At 36.8% G+C, this 19441-nt stretch overlaps 2 protein-coding genes across 2 annotated transcripts; one reads left to right on the top strand and one right to left on the bottom strand.

The window, feature by feature from the left end:
- Positions 1 to 57: 57 nt before the first annotated feature.
- Positions 58 to 9171, top strand: LOC112576634. The gene is made up of 9 exons (XM_025259238.1): positions 58 to 231; positions 1339 to 1444; positions 2353 to 2446; positions 2783 to 2883; positions 3228 to 3281; positions 4480 to 5160; positions 5639 to 5706; positions 6037 to 6915; positions 8002 to 9171. The coding sequence occupies exons 2-8, from the start codon at positions 1398 to 1400 to the stop codon at positions 6660 to 6662; spliced, it is 1671 nt and encodes a 556-aa protein (XP_025115023.1). The 5' UTR covers positions 58 to 231; positions 1339 to 1397; the 3' UTR covers positions 6663 to 6915; positions 8002 to 9171.
- A 156-nt stretch (positions 9172 to 9327) lies between these two features.
- Positions 9328 to 19404, bottom strand: LOC112576636 (cyclic nucleotide-binding domain-containing protein 1-like). Its single transcript, XM_025259241.1, is given in 15 exon segments — positions 9328 to 9746; positions 10341 to 10408; positions 10526 to 10676; positions 11985 to 12094; positions 12455 to 12587; positions 13139 to 13217; positions 13608 to 13669; positions 13856 to 13950; positions 13953 to 13994; positions 14969 to 15117; positions 15910 to 16084; positions 16953 to 16996; positions 17678 to 17794; positions 18008 to 18086; positions 19042 to 19404. Coding segments are annotated over 15 exon segments (1533 nt in total). The 5' UTR covers positions 19115 to 19404; the 3' UTR covers positions 9328 to 9590.
- Between the last annotated feature and the right edge of the window lie 37 nt (positions 19405 to 19441).

The following is a 19441-nucleotide window of genomic DNA, read 5'->3' as shown; positions in this document are numbered from 1 at the left end:
TGTGAAAAGGTGTTAGAGATTAACTAAGAAAGGGCGGGAACTCGCGAGTTAAGCGGGGATTGCAGACGTTATCTAACGAACTGTTTAATGTGTCGTCTGAAACACAACACAATAGGAAAGAAAACAAACGGACGTTTACTCTAAGACGATAAAAAAATGATCCCCTTCTTTAAGAAATGCATAATGCAGGAAAACGCAAAAGTTTTCCCCGCTACTGCCAAAGTTCTTGGGGTAAGGATGAGGGGGTTTGTTTACGATCGAGTACAAGGTGTACGGTCTGTGAGATTTGGATATATCGTGCCATGCATTTTGTGCTTTAGCTAAAGTCAGTGCGCTTATTCAAATATTAACAAGTGCTATTAATGGAAGGCACCAAAATAGTTATTCTTGGCTTCAGACGTTGGATAATGGCTTTTTGTTTTTGGGACAAATAGAGAAGACGTTTCATGTTTACGATGTTAAATGTCACAATGGCCTAACTCTTCAAAATTTTAAACTGAAGCACTGTGTTAAAATTAACGTAACAATTTACATAACTAACCCAAAAGTTTGTATCACACTTTTTGCTTACCCATTCATACAAGAACGAGAAGACCAACATGAGTCATATGCGATGTTTAATACAGTAGAAACAACGAACAAAAAGCGATAGAAGCAGGGTAGGAATGGAATAATCATTGTAAGACAAAACCGCCACCTATCTGCTTAGTGAAACAGTTCAAAGAAAAGCTAAGGATATCAATATTTTAGGCTAATTCATGTATTTAAGTTTATGGGTAATCTAACAACCGTAAGATTTATCAGTAAACATGAATAACATTGGGTACAGTAATTATTAATAGTAATATATAGCTCATATGAATGAGACTAATAATAGCATATAGTTCATATGAACAAGACTAGGTACAGTAGCTAGTAATATGTAGCACATTTTTTCATTTGATTTTGCCTTCAACATTCTAGTATTTGTACTAACATGTTGATACTTTTTTTTAGTGTGCTATTTTAACATGCATCTGAATATTTTAACTTTATATGAAACATTCCAAAAACTTAACTTACACTTGTGCAGTTGGAAATGTTTCACATGATAGTTCAATACTGAAGGAAAAATGCAACTGATAGTTATACAGAGAAGAACTTATATTTAAGAGGTACAGCTAGAAATCAGTTTAATAGATCAGTTTTATTGTTCCCAATATTTTTCAGTTATGTAGTAAGCATAAACAATAAAAGTATTTGAGTGAGCTCGTAGAATAGCTTAATCACTTTAGATTGAAAAGTCTGGACAGCATTTTGTTGTTGTATAATGCTCTGCATATTTTACTTTCTTGTTAGAAATGCAAGACTTTAGCAGATGACAGTTGATTGTGGACATCACAGATAGTGAGTTTACCATGAAGGGCTTGTTTGCCACAGACAGTTGGCATGCATCTGATGGAAGGTAAGTAGAAATAGAAGTCCGATACATTGATTAATCCTAATCCTATCCATTGTCACTCAGACATGACCTTTGATAGACAAATTACAGCTGTCTGTTAGTCTGCCTATTATGAGCTACATAAGATCAGTCAGTGCCATCCATCACTTTTGTCTACATGCACTATCAAAACTCTTGTTTGTGCATTTGTTCTTTCTCAGCTTGATTACTGCAAACCTTGTTCGTAGGCTGCCCCTCATGCTTTATCTTTAAACTCCAAAAAGTAAAGAGCTCCACTGCACATCTGGTGCTTAGAGCTAGGAAAGGGGACCATATGTTCACTTCTCACCTTTGTTTTCTGCACTGGCTACCCCCTGCTTATTGCTTTTTTCCTACTCGTCTTCCTCTGCAGAATCACAATATCCTCAGTTCTTGCTTCTTGGTTCCTCTTTACGTTTTCTATATTTGTCTTCTATTTATAGTCAGTACTGTTGTTTATTCTTCCGTCCTTCATGTGCTGTCCATGTCTCATTCTTGTTTTAAGTGCAAGAGCATGCTCCTTGTGAGTATTCTCTGTACATCTGCCGAGTTAAGGAAGGCCTCAAAAGTAGATGTTTTGACTAACCCGACAGTTGACTTTAGCTTTTGAAAGTTACAATAAATAAATATCAGCTAAAGCATGGTAAATCTTGATGCACAGTGATTCACAAATGTACTTTTTTAATGCATCAAATATTTTTTAGGAGGTGCCACAAGCACATGTTCAGCCTGAATCATGTTTGTGAAAATGGTAAAAAGTGTTACAGTTCAAGAATTTAGAAAGATATGTAAGTTGAAAGTGTAAGCCTTGTTGTGTTACAATTCTGAAAATATATTAGCTTAGTAATGACTAGTATGATATAGATAGGATGTTTGCATTGTCACTGTTGCAGGTTTGAGGGCAGCATTGGCAGTCCTCCATCGCTTGACCAAGGCTTTGTCTTGTTGAAAAAGTACAAAAGCATCTATCAGCCAGCAGAGGCTGAGGTTTGTTTTGTTGCTGTCATATATGCTTCTGTAGAGATGCAGAGAAAACTACAGAGCATATCCTACAGGAGCGTAGGCTCCTCCAGGAACTGAGGGTGGAGATTAGGCCATTACCGATATCCCTCAACACCAGTTTAACTAATCCAGTCAGATGGCACATGCAGAAATCAGCATCAGTTAAGTCAGCATGATCAGATCAGAGAGACCGAACTGGGATGATAAGGTGTTAATAACTCAGATATCCTGCATCAAATGCTATTTAGTTGTACCATAATGTAGACAATTATACTTCTTCAGAGGTAACTCCTTGTAATGCAGAAGATGATTTGTCATCAGGAAAATGAGGAAGGTTCTGGGAGGTTCTTGCTGCTCATTCACGAGTTTATGGTGACCAGTTTTATGAAGACCTTCAGATGTAAACACTACTTGCCATACATGTGAGTAAATAATTGAATTTGTAGAGCATTTATCCTCTTGCAGAGGCAAGCTCAATTTGTTATGTACAAAAGACTGCAAATGAACAGTTAACCATAAGAAAGAAACACAAAAAAACAAGCATCAGCAAACAGACGACACCATGGCACTGCTAATATGTACAGTGTCTTTGCTTACAATCTATGCACATCCTCTAAAACTGATAACATGATAATACTTTTTTACCAAGCAGGTCTCTCAAATCATCTCTATTTGTGACAAGGCATACAGCCTTTGATGATAGGTCATTAGGCAGGGTTATCAAGGGTTTTTTGTTCATTCATAACTATTTTATTACCTGTTGCAGAATGACTGATTTAGACGTATCACAAAAATCGGCTCAGTTGGTAGAACTCTGCAGGTAATTTTCTGATGCCTTTTGACTGGTGATTTACATGGCATTGATTTATCAACATTTTGTGCATTATATTACAGTTGTCCAGTATTTGGTTTGCAAATATCTAGCCTTTGTTGGTGGGGAGGGTGCTCTGTAAATGAACGTTTATTATTATTATTGTAAGAACATAGTCATATCATGGACAGTCACACTGTGCTGTGGACACATCTTTGTAGAGCAGGGGTGGGAAACCCTTTTACTGCTAAGGGCCATTTTGATATTTAAAACACTACTCATGGGCCATGTAAAATTATCAGCTTAAAATTAGCCTGCCATATTTGGTCAAGCTGTAGTTTTGTCACAGTGTGTTAATAGGCTTGCAACTTGTACACTCCAACTCTAGCTGGCATTACTGACTGTCCTCTGATTTAATGCCAAACAGGCAGATTGTCCTTGAGCATAAGACAAAAAACATATGTCTGTCCTGTGAGTCTTGTCTATCCCATAATGTTTGTTCCTTGCTTGTCCCTCAGAATTGACATTATTATTTTGATTCACTTATATAAATTTATGTTGCTTTGAAAAAAGCTTTTAGATTTGCTGAATTTTGAGTCCCACCTGCGGTTACCTTGGCTAGGCCGGACGAAATGATTCTGTGGGCCTTGTACAGCCTGCAGGCCAGATATTCCCTGCCCCTGTTTTAGAGGGGTGGGGAAGATCAGGCAGCAAGGGAGAGGATACAAGCACTGAACTTACCATAGCTGGTCCATAAATAAGCAAGGGCTTTAACTTCTCGCTCTACTGTGACCATAAGGTCTTGAGACTACCTTCTCTTTTTATCTTTTTTTGTAAAACATCCATCCAACAGCTTTTGTATTGCAAACTATATGAAATTTGCTGTATAGTATTTTGGACTACCTGATCTGTGACTGGACTATCTGATACAGATTTACACAATAAAATAAAAAGAGATAGCATACAGATAGGTGAAATTTTAATTCTGTTATTCAGTTTTATACAAAGTTCAGAATAACAAATAGGTCGGTCAGGTAGTGTTACAGTAGGTGTTCCGGTTGTTAAAGGGTACAGAAAAATTTTTTGGGAAAACCATTGAATGATCAAGTTTTGAGAAAGTTGTTGATGGTAGGACTGCAGATCCTAAATTCCAAATTTATCCTGTGTATTCTTTGAGAAGATTGTCATTGTTGTGTTTCATCTACAGAAAACAATCAGAGAGCTCTTCAGAGACTTTGTCTGCCACACAACTCATTATAGAAATGGGAAAGCCAAGTCTTGAAACAGATTTCAAGCTGGGACCACAGCCATGTTCTGTGAACATATCACTTCTTCAGCATAAAGCAAATGGGGATTCACCTGAGTTTGTCCCATCAACAGTCATGCCACATTTGGAGCAGGATGATATCGAAGAGAAATCATCATCATGGTCAACAAGTCCTGTCATGTGTACATTGTCTTCAGTTGATCAAACCTCATTTGATAGACAATCAGAAATCACAAACTTCTTATACCCAACACCATGTTATCGAGGTTATGGCATTCAGGGCCATCAAGGGTCTGCAAGTCTTTTAAATCCTAGGCCACTCAAAAACAGACAAAAGAGGATCAAAATAAAGCACACAAATGTAACTGATAGGCTGCTGTTTTTGCCTCATATCCCCATCAAACATTTCAGTGTTCATGGATCTCAGTGTAATAACAAAGCAAAGAAGTGTCAACAAGATGTGTGTGATCTTAAACCCGAATGTGGTACTACTGTTCCGTCAGAAGATAAAACCCAGAAATCAACTACTATGCAGGGGTCCCATTGCCAGCAGGCAAGACACAAGCCAGACAGCATCAAGCTTGGCAGATCAGAATGGGAATGCACAGCACCATTTCTCAGGTCAGATTGAAATCATTTCATTAGATTTACCTCACAAATCATTCTCTTCGGTCTGATTGCATTACCCTACCTTCTGTGCCAGGCATCAGAAGCAAGTTCATCAGATGTTCCCTCTCAGACCCCTCTTTTCAGAATTTCCTTCCCTTTCCTTTTTCATCTGAGTCTACATTCAAAGCCTTCAAATTCAGCCCCAAAACACATCTCTTTTTAAAATAGCTTGCATAATCAAGCATACTATTCTGTTCCTCAGTTCTTTATCTTCATTCACTTTGTGTTTGTCATGGTTTCATCCATTTACTGATGGTTATGCCTCTTGTATGGTTGACTGTCAGTTTATCTTATACTCTTTTATGTGCAGCACATTGAGCTCACATCCACAAAGGGAAATGCTATTTACAAATTCATTTAATATTATTATTGTTGTTATGCACCAGTTTGGGCTGATGTAATGGTAACAAAGAATTTTTAACACTTGTAGAACAAAAACATTTGGAGTGGAAGGTACAGCAGCTGCTGAGTGTCACACTTCATGCTGGTCGCTTGATGGTTAGTCAAGAAGACAAGATGTTACTGGATTCTTTGCCAGGTATTTGAAGAGCAAAAAAACACCAAAATATTTCTGCATGCAGCAGATACTTGAAATAATAACTGCAGTAGTTCTGTGACCTCATTATTATGTGCATAATTCATTCAGAGATATTTCATCATGTGCATTTGTATACACATGTTCATAAACACATGCACATGCACATGCACACACATTTGAAATAATAAGTATTTTTGTGGCATAGATCAGTTAGTTTAGTCCTTGTTACTCCTCAAGGAGCATAAGGCCACAATAGATCAGTTACCAAATTGATTAATTTTTTTTTTTAGAATGGAAGGATGACTACCATGTGTCTTCTGCACAAGAGGATTGTGTTGCATCATCTGGACACCATCATCTTTGTGAGGACAGCAGCTGTAGTCCCATGCAGCTTTTTACAGAAATTTCAACTCTAAAGACTTCTAGCAGGTCATCCCAAGCACAAAATTGTTCTTCAACAGATACAGACATGCCAGCACAGAAACATAAAGATTGGTCAAAGGACCAGATCTCTGTGTGCAAGTCAGTAGAAGCTTGGCATGACAGCAGTGTCACAAATGCAAAGATAAGTGAGAAGGAAGCAATTGATTCTGAAATTTCATTTGTTTGTTCCAGTGAAATGGATATTTCTTATAATTTTCCTCAGGAAGATTTGCTGGTAGACTGTCATGCTGCGCGTAATAAGGTCACGCAAGGTATGGGAGAGTCCAATGCCTCAAGTGAGAATAAGCTAGTTTACACCGTTTTGAAGGAATGTCATTCTGAAGATACTGCGTTATCATCTAGCAGCAAGGACCATCCATATGAGAGCAGCAGGCAAGGACGTCACAAGGAAGATGTAACTACTAGATTTTCAGACAGTAGTGGGATAACAGCATCATACACTGCTGACTTTCATCAGAACCAATTGTTCTGAAGATGAAGGACAAGGCAAGTGTTGATGTGGATGGCAATAAGCAGAAGGCAGCAGCTGATTGCATAGCCTCAGTACTGTACTGTCAAAGCATCTTTGTGAACAAGAAAACCAAGAAGTTGGAAAGAGGCCTGAACCTTCCAGAAATGTGGAGGTTGTGGTGTCCAGCACTGATATTTTGGAAACAGCAGCAGGGGCAAGCGATCAACCAGAAGACAGTACTTGTGCAGAGCAGATAACCACCAATTCTTCACAGGTACTGTTTTTCTTTTTCTAAACGATGGGTTTGGCTGGAGCTGGAAAAAGTAGTTTCAAATTTCTTTTTAAATATCTCATCCAAAAATGAGTTGTTTCTATAATTTTATCCATATGTAAAAATGTGAGTAAAAAAAAATGAGTAGCCATAAAGCAAAGTCTCTGAATGTTTTGATGTTTTATCAACTCAGAGATTTGGGAGGCCAGAAAACTTGACGTTTGACGGCGTGGTTGGAAGAGTTGGGAGAGTTGTGGAGAGAGGACAGGAAGAGTAGTCATGAAGGATTATCTTACATTGCGCATAGGTCCGATCGTACTGTGTCTCGAGCGCGAATGATGACACGCTGTCGGTCACGTGGTTCACGTGGGCGTTACGAAAATTTTGTTCGTATCAGATTTTTAGCTTATATATTATTGGGAGTTTTAAAAGGTGCAGAGAACGTGAAGGAAATGCAGTCCTGTAACCTTCCAACCACTGGGAGTGAGGTGTAAGAAACTACACCTATCTTTGGGCCAGCTGTTTATTTCCTTCCCTACCCCTCTGTGAGGTGAGATACCCATTCAACAGCTGGGTCAACTAGGGGTTAGTATGCTGCATCACAGGAGTGTTCGTCTGGCTGGTGTGCAGTACTTCAGTTGTGGAGCCAGTCCTCTAACCATTCAACTATCTGCTTCAGAATCACCTGTTAGAAGATGATGAGGGCTCAGTCAAGTTCCTCTTTCCTTTCCTATGGCATTTTAAAACTTGCAGTTGTTACACTAATAACAAAATCTGCATTCAAAGGGTGTTTGATTGCTGCAGCTCTACTCCTATCACATATTTTACTTTTACAAACAGAATCGGTGTATATCTTCTTTTGATGATGGAGGATTATGGTGATAAATTTTCAGACATGATACATTAGTTTAAGGCATACATTGTATCATAGTCATTATACATTAGTGTAAGATACACAGTAGTGTGCTGGCTTTTCACTTGCTATATTGCTTTGTGAAAATATATATGTGATGAGAGCAAAAAACATTAAAATATCTTAAATGAAAACAAAGACATAAGTTTACAGGTGATTTTTTTTTTCTTGTTTAGGCATCTTCTGCGAGTCATCCAGATGTGTCATTTACCTGTTCATCCCCAGACTTGCATGACAGCTATATAACAGCAAACAATAGTCCAGCGGCACAGTCATTCCCAAAGTCATTGTCACCAGAGCAGTTGTCACAGGGCTTTTTGTGTGTTTCCTCCCAAGGATTTGAACCATGTGGGCTATCCACTCAGATGCTTCTAGACTGCAAGACAGATGAGCAGAATACAGGAGCTGCTGCTGTAAATCTGCATCATGAACAAGCGATGGTCAATCAGATGACCCCCAGAAATGTTTCTGGACAAAGCAACATGGCACTGTTTGTCACGGAGAACTCACAGCTGCATCAGCGATATCACAATTTTTGTCTGAGTAAAGAATTACTTGGGACTGTGATGACTATTGTGACTGAGTCGTCAACTTTGACCTGAGACATCTTGACAGAGCCATTTTCATGCACCCTGCGTTTGGTTGTGGGTGTATGCTTTTGGGTTGCATGCAGCTGCTTCCCTCTTATGGAAACGTGCATTTACACACACACACCTTTCTCAAGCAGGAGACAGTCATAGACAGCAGCCAACTTCAGTTGCTATATTTTTTTATATGTTTTTGATTTAGCTAATTATTTTTATTTTTCCTGTTTCTGTCTGAACCTACCCTGGTAGACAGTAGAGACTGTTTTTTTCTTTGCTTTTTAATTATTATTTTTTGTAAAGGGTACTTTGGCAATAGCATTGCTACCAGTTGGTAAATGTTACAACTATAAAATTTATTTTTGTTATTCAGTTATACTAATTCTGCTTGGTGTAAAAATCTTTTTTAGCATTAGCGTGCTTAGGGGTGCAATAGAGTCAAATAGCTCTTCAAAACTGACTAACTTTGCAGAAAATTTTGATTTTTTTTTTCCCCCAGTATGTCTACTTGCTCTGCAAGTATTTCCACCCACTCCTCATCCTCTGACTTGCTATTAGTCTTTGAATGTATGCCATATGTTTCGGTGGTTGATCAGCTGGATGTGCATGTGTGTTATAGGTGTGTAGACACTTTGTAAATGCCAGGAACTCTCCATCAGGAGGGGCTATGTGCATGCTGATTATTATTATTATTAATATTATCATCAGGTTCTAAAATGATGTTTGTAATTGTTGTGTTGAAAATGTGATTAGCAACAAGAAATCTCAGTGCAATCCTTAACATATGTGCCTTACATTCAAAGCATTTCCAAAACTTTTCACCCAAAATGTCTCTTCATTCCTCTTCAAGCAGACTGTGCACTTACATCGAGTAACAGATACTGGCGTACACAGCCAGGATGCACTTTGAGTTGTTAATTATTTTGCACGATTTATTGTAACGATCCATCACATTTTTATTTATAAACTCAAGACATTAAAACTAGTCTATACAAATTGTTCTTTTGCCTTTGACCTTGTATTGAACAGGCTATTTTGTACTTTATTTGTACACCCAATGTCAGGTGTAAACTATAGGTAGGCAGGACACCCTCTGTGTGTTCCTTCAGCCAGGCTACAAAGGCAGCTTACGGCACATATTTGCTCTTTGCCCTCTTCCTGTAGCAAGTATGTCTGTCTCACTAGCCATTTCCATGGCTGGCATGTCTGTCACTTGGCCCATTTCCATAGCCAGGTCGAATTCCATTGGCATTGATGACATCCACAATGACGCTGTGCTTAAATTCATTCCAAGCTCGTTTCTGTTCCTGGTGCACATATTCATTCTGGATGTCTTCCTGGGAGACAAAAGGACTGCTACAAATGTCAGCACATTTCAAGCTAACAACAAGGACTTTGCCTAACACCAGTAAGATAGATAACTGTGACATGGTGACAATGGAATTATGCTGTTTGTAGTCAGGGTGAAATCAGAACACTGCAAACAGCACTGTATGCTGTCTCAATGTGTACTGTGTCCAGTATGAAATTGTATCATGAGATGACAAACTATCTGGTGTGTAACGACATTGATGATGATGGTAGAAATGTACTGTATTCTAAACCACTCTTTACAAAACCATTTACTTTTACAAAATTAAAAGTATCCCATGACACACACGCATACGCTGAATATCTTTTTCCCCTCCCCTCTTCTTTATTATGTTATTGGTCAAACACACTCAAACACAACATCAGTACAAGAACGAAACAAACACTACTGGCAAAAACTTCTGGGACAGAGAGAATGAGTAACCTAGTGAAAAAATCTATGAAACAGGTCAGACACTATATTCTCCATAATTCTTGAGCTTTTTAAAATGGCCAGGCCCTCAGAAAATAGTGATATCACTAGCAGTACACATCAACTGGGCCAGACTGTTTGATCTCACCTTCGTTAGTTCACCAAAGGTATGGGTACTGGAGTGTTTAAAAAGCTGTACAGTAACTTGATCCAGTTCTGCAAGTAGAGGAAGACAAACTTCAGGTCTGTCAGATTTGAAAGATACCTTGGATTATAATTAGGTGACAAATAGGCATTGACAGGTACTGCCATGAAAGAAGGCTTGAAAGTTACCATGGAGATGGCCTGGTTTTATAACTCCCATTTCCACATCAGTTGCTGTGACTATGGAACAAGTGACAGGCTCGTCTTGAAGGAGACTCAACTCTGCAAAGGAATCGGATGGCCCCAGCTTCCCCATCACAACTTGCTTGGTGCGTTTCTCCTGCAAGCATGCATGTGTTGGGTAAAATGACTCGCACATATGCATATGTACGTAAGTCTTTACACACCCACCAACCCATAACTAGAATACTTTTTTGTGTTCCTTTTATCTGATCAGATATTCAATAACTGCTTAAGGACATTTACAGTTAACAGCTTAATTTGTTAATTCTATTCAATTTCTCCTGGGTTTATGTTTATACATCTTACAAAGTAGTAAGCTTATTATCAAAAGGTACAGTCGAATCTATTAAGACTACTAAAATCTGCTAAAATTAGGTCGTGAATGAGGTTATAGTAAAGAAACTGCCTGACTTCAACAAATTCAACTTCAATGTTTATTAGTGATATATATATAATATTAAAAATATATTATTTGTCTCACAATACACAATTTTCTCCAATTTCAAAAAATGATTTGTAACAATAGGCTATTCTGATGAATGAGAAGGAGAGTCCTATAACTGGTTACAGATAAGTAGAGTCTCTTTATTCTTCACATATTTCCATCCTCACAGTCAGTGAAACTTTTTTTTTTCTTTACAGGAGACTATCCATATGGAAAGTCTTCTACCCATGCATAATTTTTAAAATCTTAACTTTTTATTCAAGTTTCAGAGTAACAAGCAGTCTCTTTTGAAAGATACTTAAGACAGGTGATAAAACAAAAAACATTTATTCTGAATTCTTGAACTGTGAAACAGCAACACAAGATTGAATGGTCAACTCTGTACATGTATATCCATTGTTCTTTTGTTCCACAAAATCTTCTTTTCAATTGTGTTTTTTTAACAGCTTGCTGCTCAGCGGGAAAATGCTCTGTGACAGGTGCTCTGTTCTTCTTATTATTATTATTGAAATATGTTCTGAGAAAGATGTCATTAGGTGATTTCATTGTTGTGGGAACATAGAGTGTACATTCACAACTTGGTTGTTTATCATCATTGGTTGTCACAGGTCATTTTTCTTGCTTTTTTTTTTTAGGCATTGCCCCTGGCAGCTAAGGCCAGACACTTTGTGGTGGATGCACGCAAAAAAGGTAAGACACAAGTAACAGTCAACACGTAGCATCATTGTCCGAGGATATTTTTATCTAGCTCGTCAGGGGTAGGGAGCACACTTTTGGCCACTTTTATCATGTTCCCCTAATAACTGAAACACTACAAATGGGGTTGTTGTAATGGAGTGACATTTATATCATAACATAGATGAATCAAAATTTGGGCTGGATCTAAGGGAACTGCAGCAGGGAAGGGTTCTTGTAATAAAATAAGACAAATATAACTTCAGAAGAGGGAGGCATTCTTACTTTGTGCCCATTTCTTAGCGTCTGGAGGACATCCACTTGTCGAAGCACATGACATTCTCCAGTCTTGATGAAGCCGATGAAGGGTGCCTTGTAGCCCTCACTGACAATCACTGTGCAGGTAACACAGATTTAGTCAAGCTTCCTAATTCTCTCAAGATTTCAAAAAAACATGAACTTGTAACAACTGTACAAATAATGACAATTCATTAGAGACATGATGAAGATGGAGGTAGTGAAAATAAATATTTTCACAAACTCTGAGATAACTATTTTCTTAATCTTTAGATATTTTTATTAAAAATATAAAAACCATTCTACTCTTTTTTTTTTTGGGGGGGGGGTTACTTCCAACATTAATTTACATTCACTTGGATATAAGCATGTTTAGCTACATAAGCTGTTTCTTGTTCATAGTATAAATGCTCATACTTCATACTCATACTTCATGATTAATCATCATGAAACTGTACCAGTATTAGGAGGATAGGTTAACCACTCAATGTGAGTTGCAACCTGTATGAGTGGCTGACGTGGCCACATGCGGTATTGTGAGCAGGACAGAAGGAGGTTTAACTTTTCTGTATGCTCCCTCAGCTGGATTTGCTGCAACATGAACACCAAAACTAACAGTTCCTACCCTACATGAATAGTTTAATATGAGTAACTATTTTTAAAAAAACTACTTTCGTTTAACTCTCTGGGCCATGATCATGTCTTTGCCGGGAACCACTGGGAAGATGATTTTCATTGCTTTTATTGCAAAGTTCATCTTTTTTCTTTTATGTTTTCCGTTTACTCGGCGCAGCAATAATAAAAAAAAACAAACTTCAACTGTGTCTTCACTTATAAGGTCAATTGTCTATGTGATGTTAACTGACACTGCAAATCATGGAAGACAAAGAATAAAATATTTTGATTGTAAGACTGATATTTTATTTTCTTAAAAGCTAAGCTATTAAAATTGTAGCTCAAATCTTCTGACAGTATGTTTCCATATTTAGTTTTTAAAAAGGCATGTTGATTTTTTTTTTATAATTATGCAATGACTGAATTAAATTCATGATTGATTCCTCTGAAATTTAAAACTGCACATAAATAAAAATCAAAAATTACACTTTGAAAATCACTGGACAGAAATATTTGACTGAACTCACCTCATTGACTTTTGAATAATCAGATGCAGAAATTTTAAGAAACTCACAGTTGTTTTCCATTGTTTTGACACTTAGCAGCCTAGAGCACAGTAGGATAAAAATAATAATTGGAATGGTGACAGGACAAAGTAAAGGCTGCTGTTGCATACTGTGTTATGAACACCATATACCTATTATCTACAACAGACTAGTGTGACATATATCACTAAGTACATGTTACAATATCAATCTGTACACCTCATCACTTGGTGCAGTGGTGAGAGATATTTCACTGTTGGATTCTTTGCTTCTGCCACCTGTGTTGTAGTGGGACAGATACACAAAAGGATAAGTGATTTTAAATAACCTTATGGAACACACCTACATGAATATAACTTTAAAAATTCCCTCTAATATGTCATGAATTGAATACACAGTAACATGACACTTTGACAGTGCAGCTTTGTGATATCAGGCTTATTATTAGTACCTGGTACTAGGAGCCTTGTCTTTAAGTTTCAAAACAGTTCCAAAGCAGTCTCCAGGCTCCAGCTGTAGAACAATATTTTACAAATGATTAGAACCTGTATAAAAATGCTGCTAAGGCTAATACATGCCTGTGAAATGAAAGATCCACTGTAGCTTTAAAATTAAGATATAATTATTTTTAACAAATTTTCCATATTTAATAAAATTAATCCTTAAAGTTTTGAGAATGAAGCTTAGCCTGACACTTACCACAGTATCTGAAGATTCTAGCACTGGAGTTGGTGATCGAAGATCTGAGTCAGTGGTATTAAGTGCAGTGAAGATGTGAGGTTCTGTTAATGGGTTACCTTCCCTCGTAACACCATGTGAAGACCGGTGCTGCCAAACACTATATATAGACACATGACAGCATTTTAAAATGTGGCTTATACAACAATAATAATAATGGTGTGAGCTTGTATAGCACAGTATCCCAGCCAAAGCCAGGATCTCCATGTATTAAAAACGCAAGACAGACCAAACAAAAATTCTTGTGGCTCTGTAAATTTATGGGAATACCAGGTCATTTTTCTGCCAGATGACATTTATAGGCTAAGATGTCAATAAGACTGATGTACAGGCATAGGACTAGAGCAGAACAGATCAATCATCAAACACCTAGAAATGATCAGGTGAATATCCATATGATCACTAAGCAGAAATAGCAGTCCAATGTTGAGAGGCATAACTGTTTTGCACTGATATAACAGGGATGATTTGTACAAATAAAGAAACTGTGATGGTGTTAGCTACAGAAGATTAATGGCAATGAGAGAGTTGAAGTTAGCAGAGGAATAAATAAAAAGCTGTAGGCAAGCAAACAAACATTGAAGATGACGTCGGAAAAGTGCAGATCGGTACAGTATATATACTACAAGAAGAAAAAGGAAATAAGGAGAGCTGGCCCTCTCAAGCTGTTAGGAACACCCCTCTCCATATTAGTAAATGAACAGATATACAACTATTCATGATGTAGTGATATATCAATGTTATATATCAGTAAATGCTGATGTCACACCAAAAGAAAGTAAACTTTATAAAATATAGCTAAGACAATAATAGTTATACTTTGATCTCTATTACAGACACAGTTGTCCCTTATCTTCTGCCATACAACTGTTATATTAATGGTCTACCAACATGTCTACCTTTTTCAAAAAGTCTATCAGAAGCTAATTATTTCTAAAAATTGGAGTAATAAGCCTTTTAGGTTCTCAAGACAGAAGCCTACACAGACCCTTCATGCATTACTGTGCACAAAAAGTAAAAATCCTGATGGATCAGAAGTACTCTTGCAATATGGAAGATGTACGTAGGCCCTACCTGTAAAGTCTGCCTCGCGCCATATCTCCATTTGAGTGACAACACACAACTCTTTGAGCACATTGTTGGTGAAGGTTTCCGCAAAAAAGTCAAATGTTTTAAGAATGGAGAAAATCTTATCATTATCAAGGGCTGTCCTCTCAAATGGTCTGTGAGACACAACAGAAAGTGATGGCCATTAGTATGAAGTGAATGGGGATCATGACATGCTGAGGACAACACACACGCTTTGATCTGGGAGATAACATAGATATAACAAAGTAGCACAGTAGTTTATGGTCATAATTTAGATGAACTAAAGCGTATGGTCTTTGAGATATAACTTAAAGCACAGTGGCATAATGAACTGAAATTTTCCAGATAAATTGTAGCTTACGGTCTAAGATGTTACCCAGCAAGATAAGTCAGGGCATCAAATGAGACTGTAAAAAATACAGAATGAATAAAGACCAAAGATAAAATTCTTTTCTGTTAACAAGTTCAGCACCCTTTTCTCCCTTTGCTTCAGCCAATATGACAATTTCTTTTTCTTTAAATAACATTCTGAGTATTTAAAGATTCAGCATGTAAATAACTGTTCATATTCAAGTCACTGCTAGAACTGGGTAAAACTGAAAAGCTTTTTTGTAGTCTTGATTACCAATATGAAGTATGCTGCACTCTTTAATGAAGATACATTTACGTGTTTATGCCATTGAGTTATCACTCTGTACAATACACCATGTTATAGTATACTTTTTTTCACAAGAAACAGTATTGTCTACTATACAGTTACTCTAGATAAACTCTTAGATACCACTTTTTAGTCAAATGAAAGTAGTTACATTGTTACTAAGATCATGAATCTCTATTAAAAGAAATTGTTCGCGTTGAACTTTTGTTAATTGTAGAATTTACATCCACTGGATAAGAAAATATGGAGGCAAGATTGTCATGCTCACAGCTTGCGTAAAATTTGCCTCAGAGTTTTAATATTGTCAGCGCGAACAGCAGCAGGATCTTGACTCTTGTGCTCTTTGTGAAATAAGGGGAGGTAATCTTTGATGTTGTGAGTAAATTCCTCCGTGGTCAGTTTCTTCCTCACTGTCTTCCTCTCTGCCTCTGACGTTGGTCTTCCTATAACATTTTACAAGCATGTTTCTCAAACACAGCATTTCTTGTTAAGTTCTTATCATGTTTATTTCTCATTATCTTGATTGAAAGTTTGTGCAAGGAATCATCATTCTTATCATACATTATTCTTCCATTTTATCTCAGCCTGATCAACAGTTTCTTATTCAAGTGTGAAAAGTATTCATAACATCTGTTTATTAAATTCTGGTTAATATTCATATGTAACACTGAATGTTTTTCTTTTCACATTGTTATTACAGTTTGAATAGCAAACCGTTACAAACTGCTACTTAACCTTTCTTGCATTCACACAAAGTTTATGATCTATTATATATTAGATATATATATATAAAATATATACAGTAAATAAAACTATAAATGCATAAACAAGTTTCATTATAATTGTAGCATTTTTTTGCCATGGTTTCCACATCCTGAAGGATAATAACCAAAACAGAAGACCTGGTACATTTTATTGCAGTGATTATTCTGTGCACATTTAGTGCCAACAACAGTGCCATCTTCTACAGAAATTGGTGAAAGACCAGCAACTTTTAGGAAAATCAACTAGTCCAAACAGCTCCAAATGAATTACACCAAAACTTACAGTCTAAGTTGATGGATCTTCCAGAACCAAGAAATTCTAAGAAAGATATGTTCGTAACCATTGACTTTTACAGAAGTCATTTAGTACCTACAAATTCTTAGAAATTATTACTGATTCCAACAGATTCTACAAAAGTCAACAAATAAGAATGTGGTTGAAAACAATCAGAACCATCAATATCTGCTGTAAAAATAACCCTGCCTGTCAAATGATCACGACTTGTTTGTGGTTCATGAATAATATGCTATGGGCTGAGCTACTAACCTGTGGCCTGCTCACTGTCACTGTGGACCATAAGTTTGTCAATACTGAAACAAATATGTATCATGCATATAGTCTAATGAACCAAGGTTCAAATCCAGTGCAGATATTTGAGATATCAATGAAAGAACAAGTCGATTTGAGCATAGAAGAAATGTGTAGATGACTTACAGGAACATATTTAAGTCCAAAAGAAATTTGTGCTGTGCCATAGGATTGGGAAAAAGGAAGAAAACAATCCATAGCAACAACCCAAAATGTGGAGAAATTTTACACAAGATCAATATAATTCAGGCATCAGCAATATCCACATAGCAAGATATTTCACGCCTCCCTGTCATCTGCAGCAACCCTTTGTCTATGCTTTCATTGACCACATACACCATACATTATTTTCACAGTTAACAAAATCCTGTGTACTTGTATGGCAGTGTGACTTTCATGACACATAGCCTTGCTACTTTCAAATATTTGCCCATATGATCATTTCTTGATTGCTATGTCATGGCAACTTTTACATGCACTTTATAGCTTTGTCGTTTGCAACCCACAGATGATACCTTGTACCGGGTAATCTTGGTAAACTTTAATGCTATTGGCATGTTTCAATTTAATTGTATATATGTGACACTCACCTCACTCATTGTATACATTCTAACACACAAATACATATATATATACACACATCAGTGGATGTGGGTGTATACACATATATGGACATATCTTACACAATTCTCTTCTCTGTGTGAATAGGGAGGCCACATTTCTTAACTTCTGGGATGAACATTTTGTGGTAGTTGTTCATAAATACCCGGTGAGCCTCCATTGTAGTCTCTGGCTTCTGGCTGAAAAAAAGAAAACAACCATATTAGTAAAAATGTTATTTATGTTGCACATTCAATCAAGGATAGTGAAAGGTTAATTTTTTAAACATATCCAACATGATCTTTGTTAATTCTTGAAATCTTTTTCTACACAGAGAATTATTTACTTAGATTTTGAGAATGAGTACCATATGTTAGGAAGTGATGAATTAACATTTTGCCTTAGTCTTTTACCTTGATGAAAGCCCATGGATGCTGTTAAGCCACTCCAGTGCCTGATAATCCACTGTAGGTGCATTAGTAATTGCTGGCACTGTAAAGCAATGGTATATTATTGTAAATTAAAAAGAAGACATTTTGAGTGATTTCATTAGCACATTAACATTCTTTACACACAATACAGTAATGTTAAAAGTACTGGTATATGATTGCCAGGATCAGATTTAAATCTTTAAGCTATTACTTTTGCAAACTTCCAGTCTTCTGGTAGATCCCCTGGTTTCAACAATAATTAAGAACACAATGAAATAAACAGCTCAATGTCAAGTCAACTTAGAGATAGGAAACGGGACCATGTCACTCTATCCTTTGTTTTCTGCTCTGGCTACCCATCCGCTCTCACACTCAGTACAAACTCTGCCCTGACTATTTCTCTAAACTTCACTTCTCCTTTGTCCCAGCCATACAATTTCTCTTTTCGTCTGATGAATGAATGTATCTTAACTATTCCTGTCTCGAGAACAACATATGAACAGGATTTTTAGTTACTGTGCAGCAAAACAATGAAACTCCCTCTGCCACCTATCTACAATTTAATCTTTCAAATCCGCACTGAAAATGTACCTCTTCCTCGAGGGTTATTCCTAACACAGTCCACACAATGCCAATACTTTTTCACCCCCTTCCCACTTTCCTGTTTATTGCTACTTTCCTATTCGTCTTCCTCTGCAGAATCACCAATATTCTCACTTCTAGTTACTTGGTTTATCTTTACGTTTTCTACATTTCTTTTTTATTTGTCATCAGCACTGTTATTCATTCTTCGGTCCGGGTTGTATACTGCCCATGTCTCATTCTTGTTTTAAGTGGCAAGGGCATGCTCTTACTACCTTTTCAGTCATAATTGATAGCCAATAAAGCCACTTTTTTTTTTTCAAAGTACAAACCCTGTGCTCATCTTAAACTCAAGTTTTCATCAACATATTTTTTAAAGTTTGTAAGGTTTACCTTACCTTGATCCTTAACAAATAACCAATATATAGACTTACATTTATTTCGAGGATAGTTCGTATTCTTGAAATTCCATTGATATTTCTTTCTTTTTTCCTGTGAGACAATCATCTTCTTTTTCAAATAGTTCTGTTTCACACGTTTTCATAAGTGATAAACAAAACATCACTGTTTTCTTCTCGCAGTGACCGCCATATTGTTTACATCAGTGTCCAATAGCAGCAAGTGTTGGATGACAACCTACTCAGCACATACTGAAAATAACAGGGACAAAACAAATAATATTGAATCGATATTAATACAATATTCCAGTAATTATCAACCAAAAACTATGCAGAAATTTAATGTGCATCGTTATTGTATAAAGTAAAATAAAGCGTTTAAGTAGCAAAAACAGCTGCAGACGCACACAGATACACACATAATACCTTTTCCCCA

Source organism: Pomacea canaliculata, linkage group LG12, assembly GCF_003073045.1.
Source record: "Pomacea canaliculata isolate SZHN2017 linkage group LG12, ASM307304v1, whole genome shotgun sequence".
NCBI lineage: Eukaryota > Metazoa > Mollusca > Gastropoda > Architaenioglossa > Ampullariidae > Pomacea > Pomacea canaliculata.
This window is presented reverse-complemented; position numbering and strand designations above follow the sequence as displayed.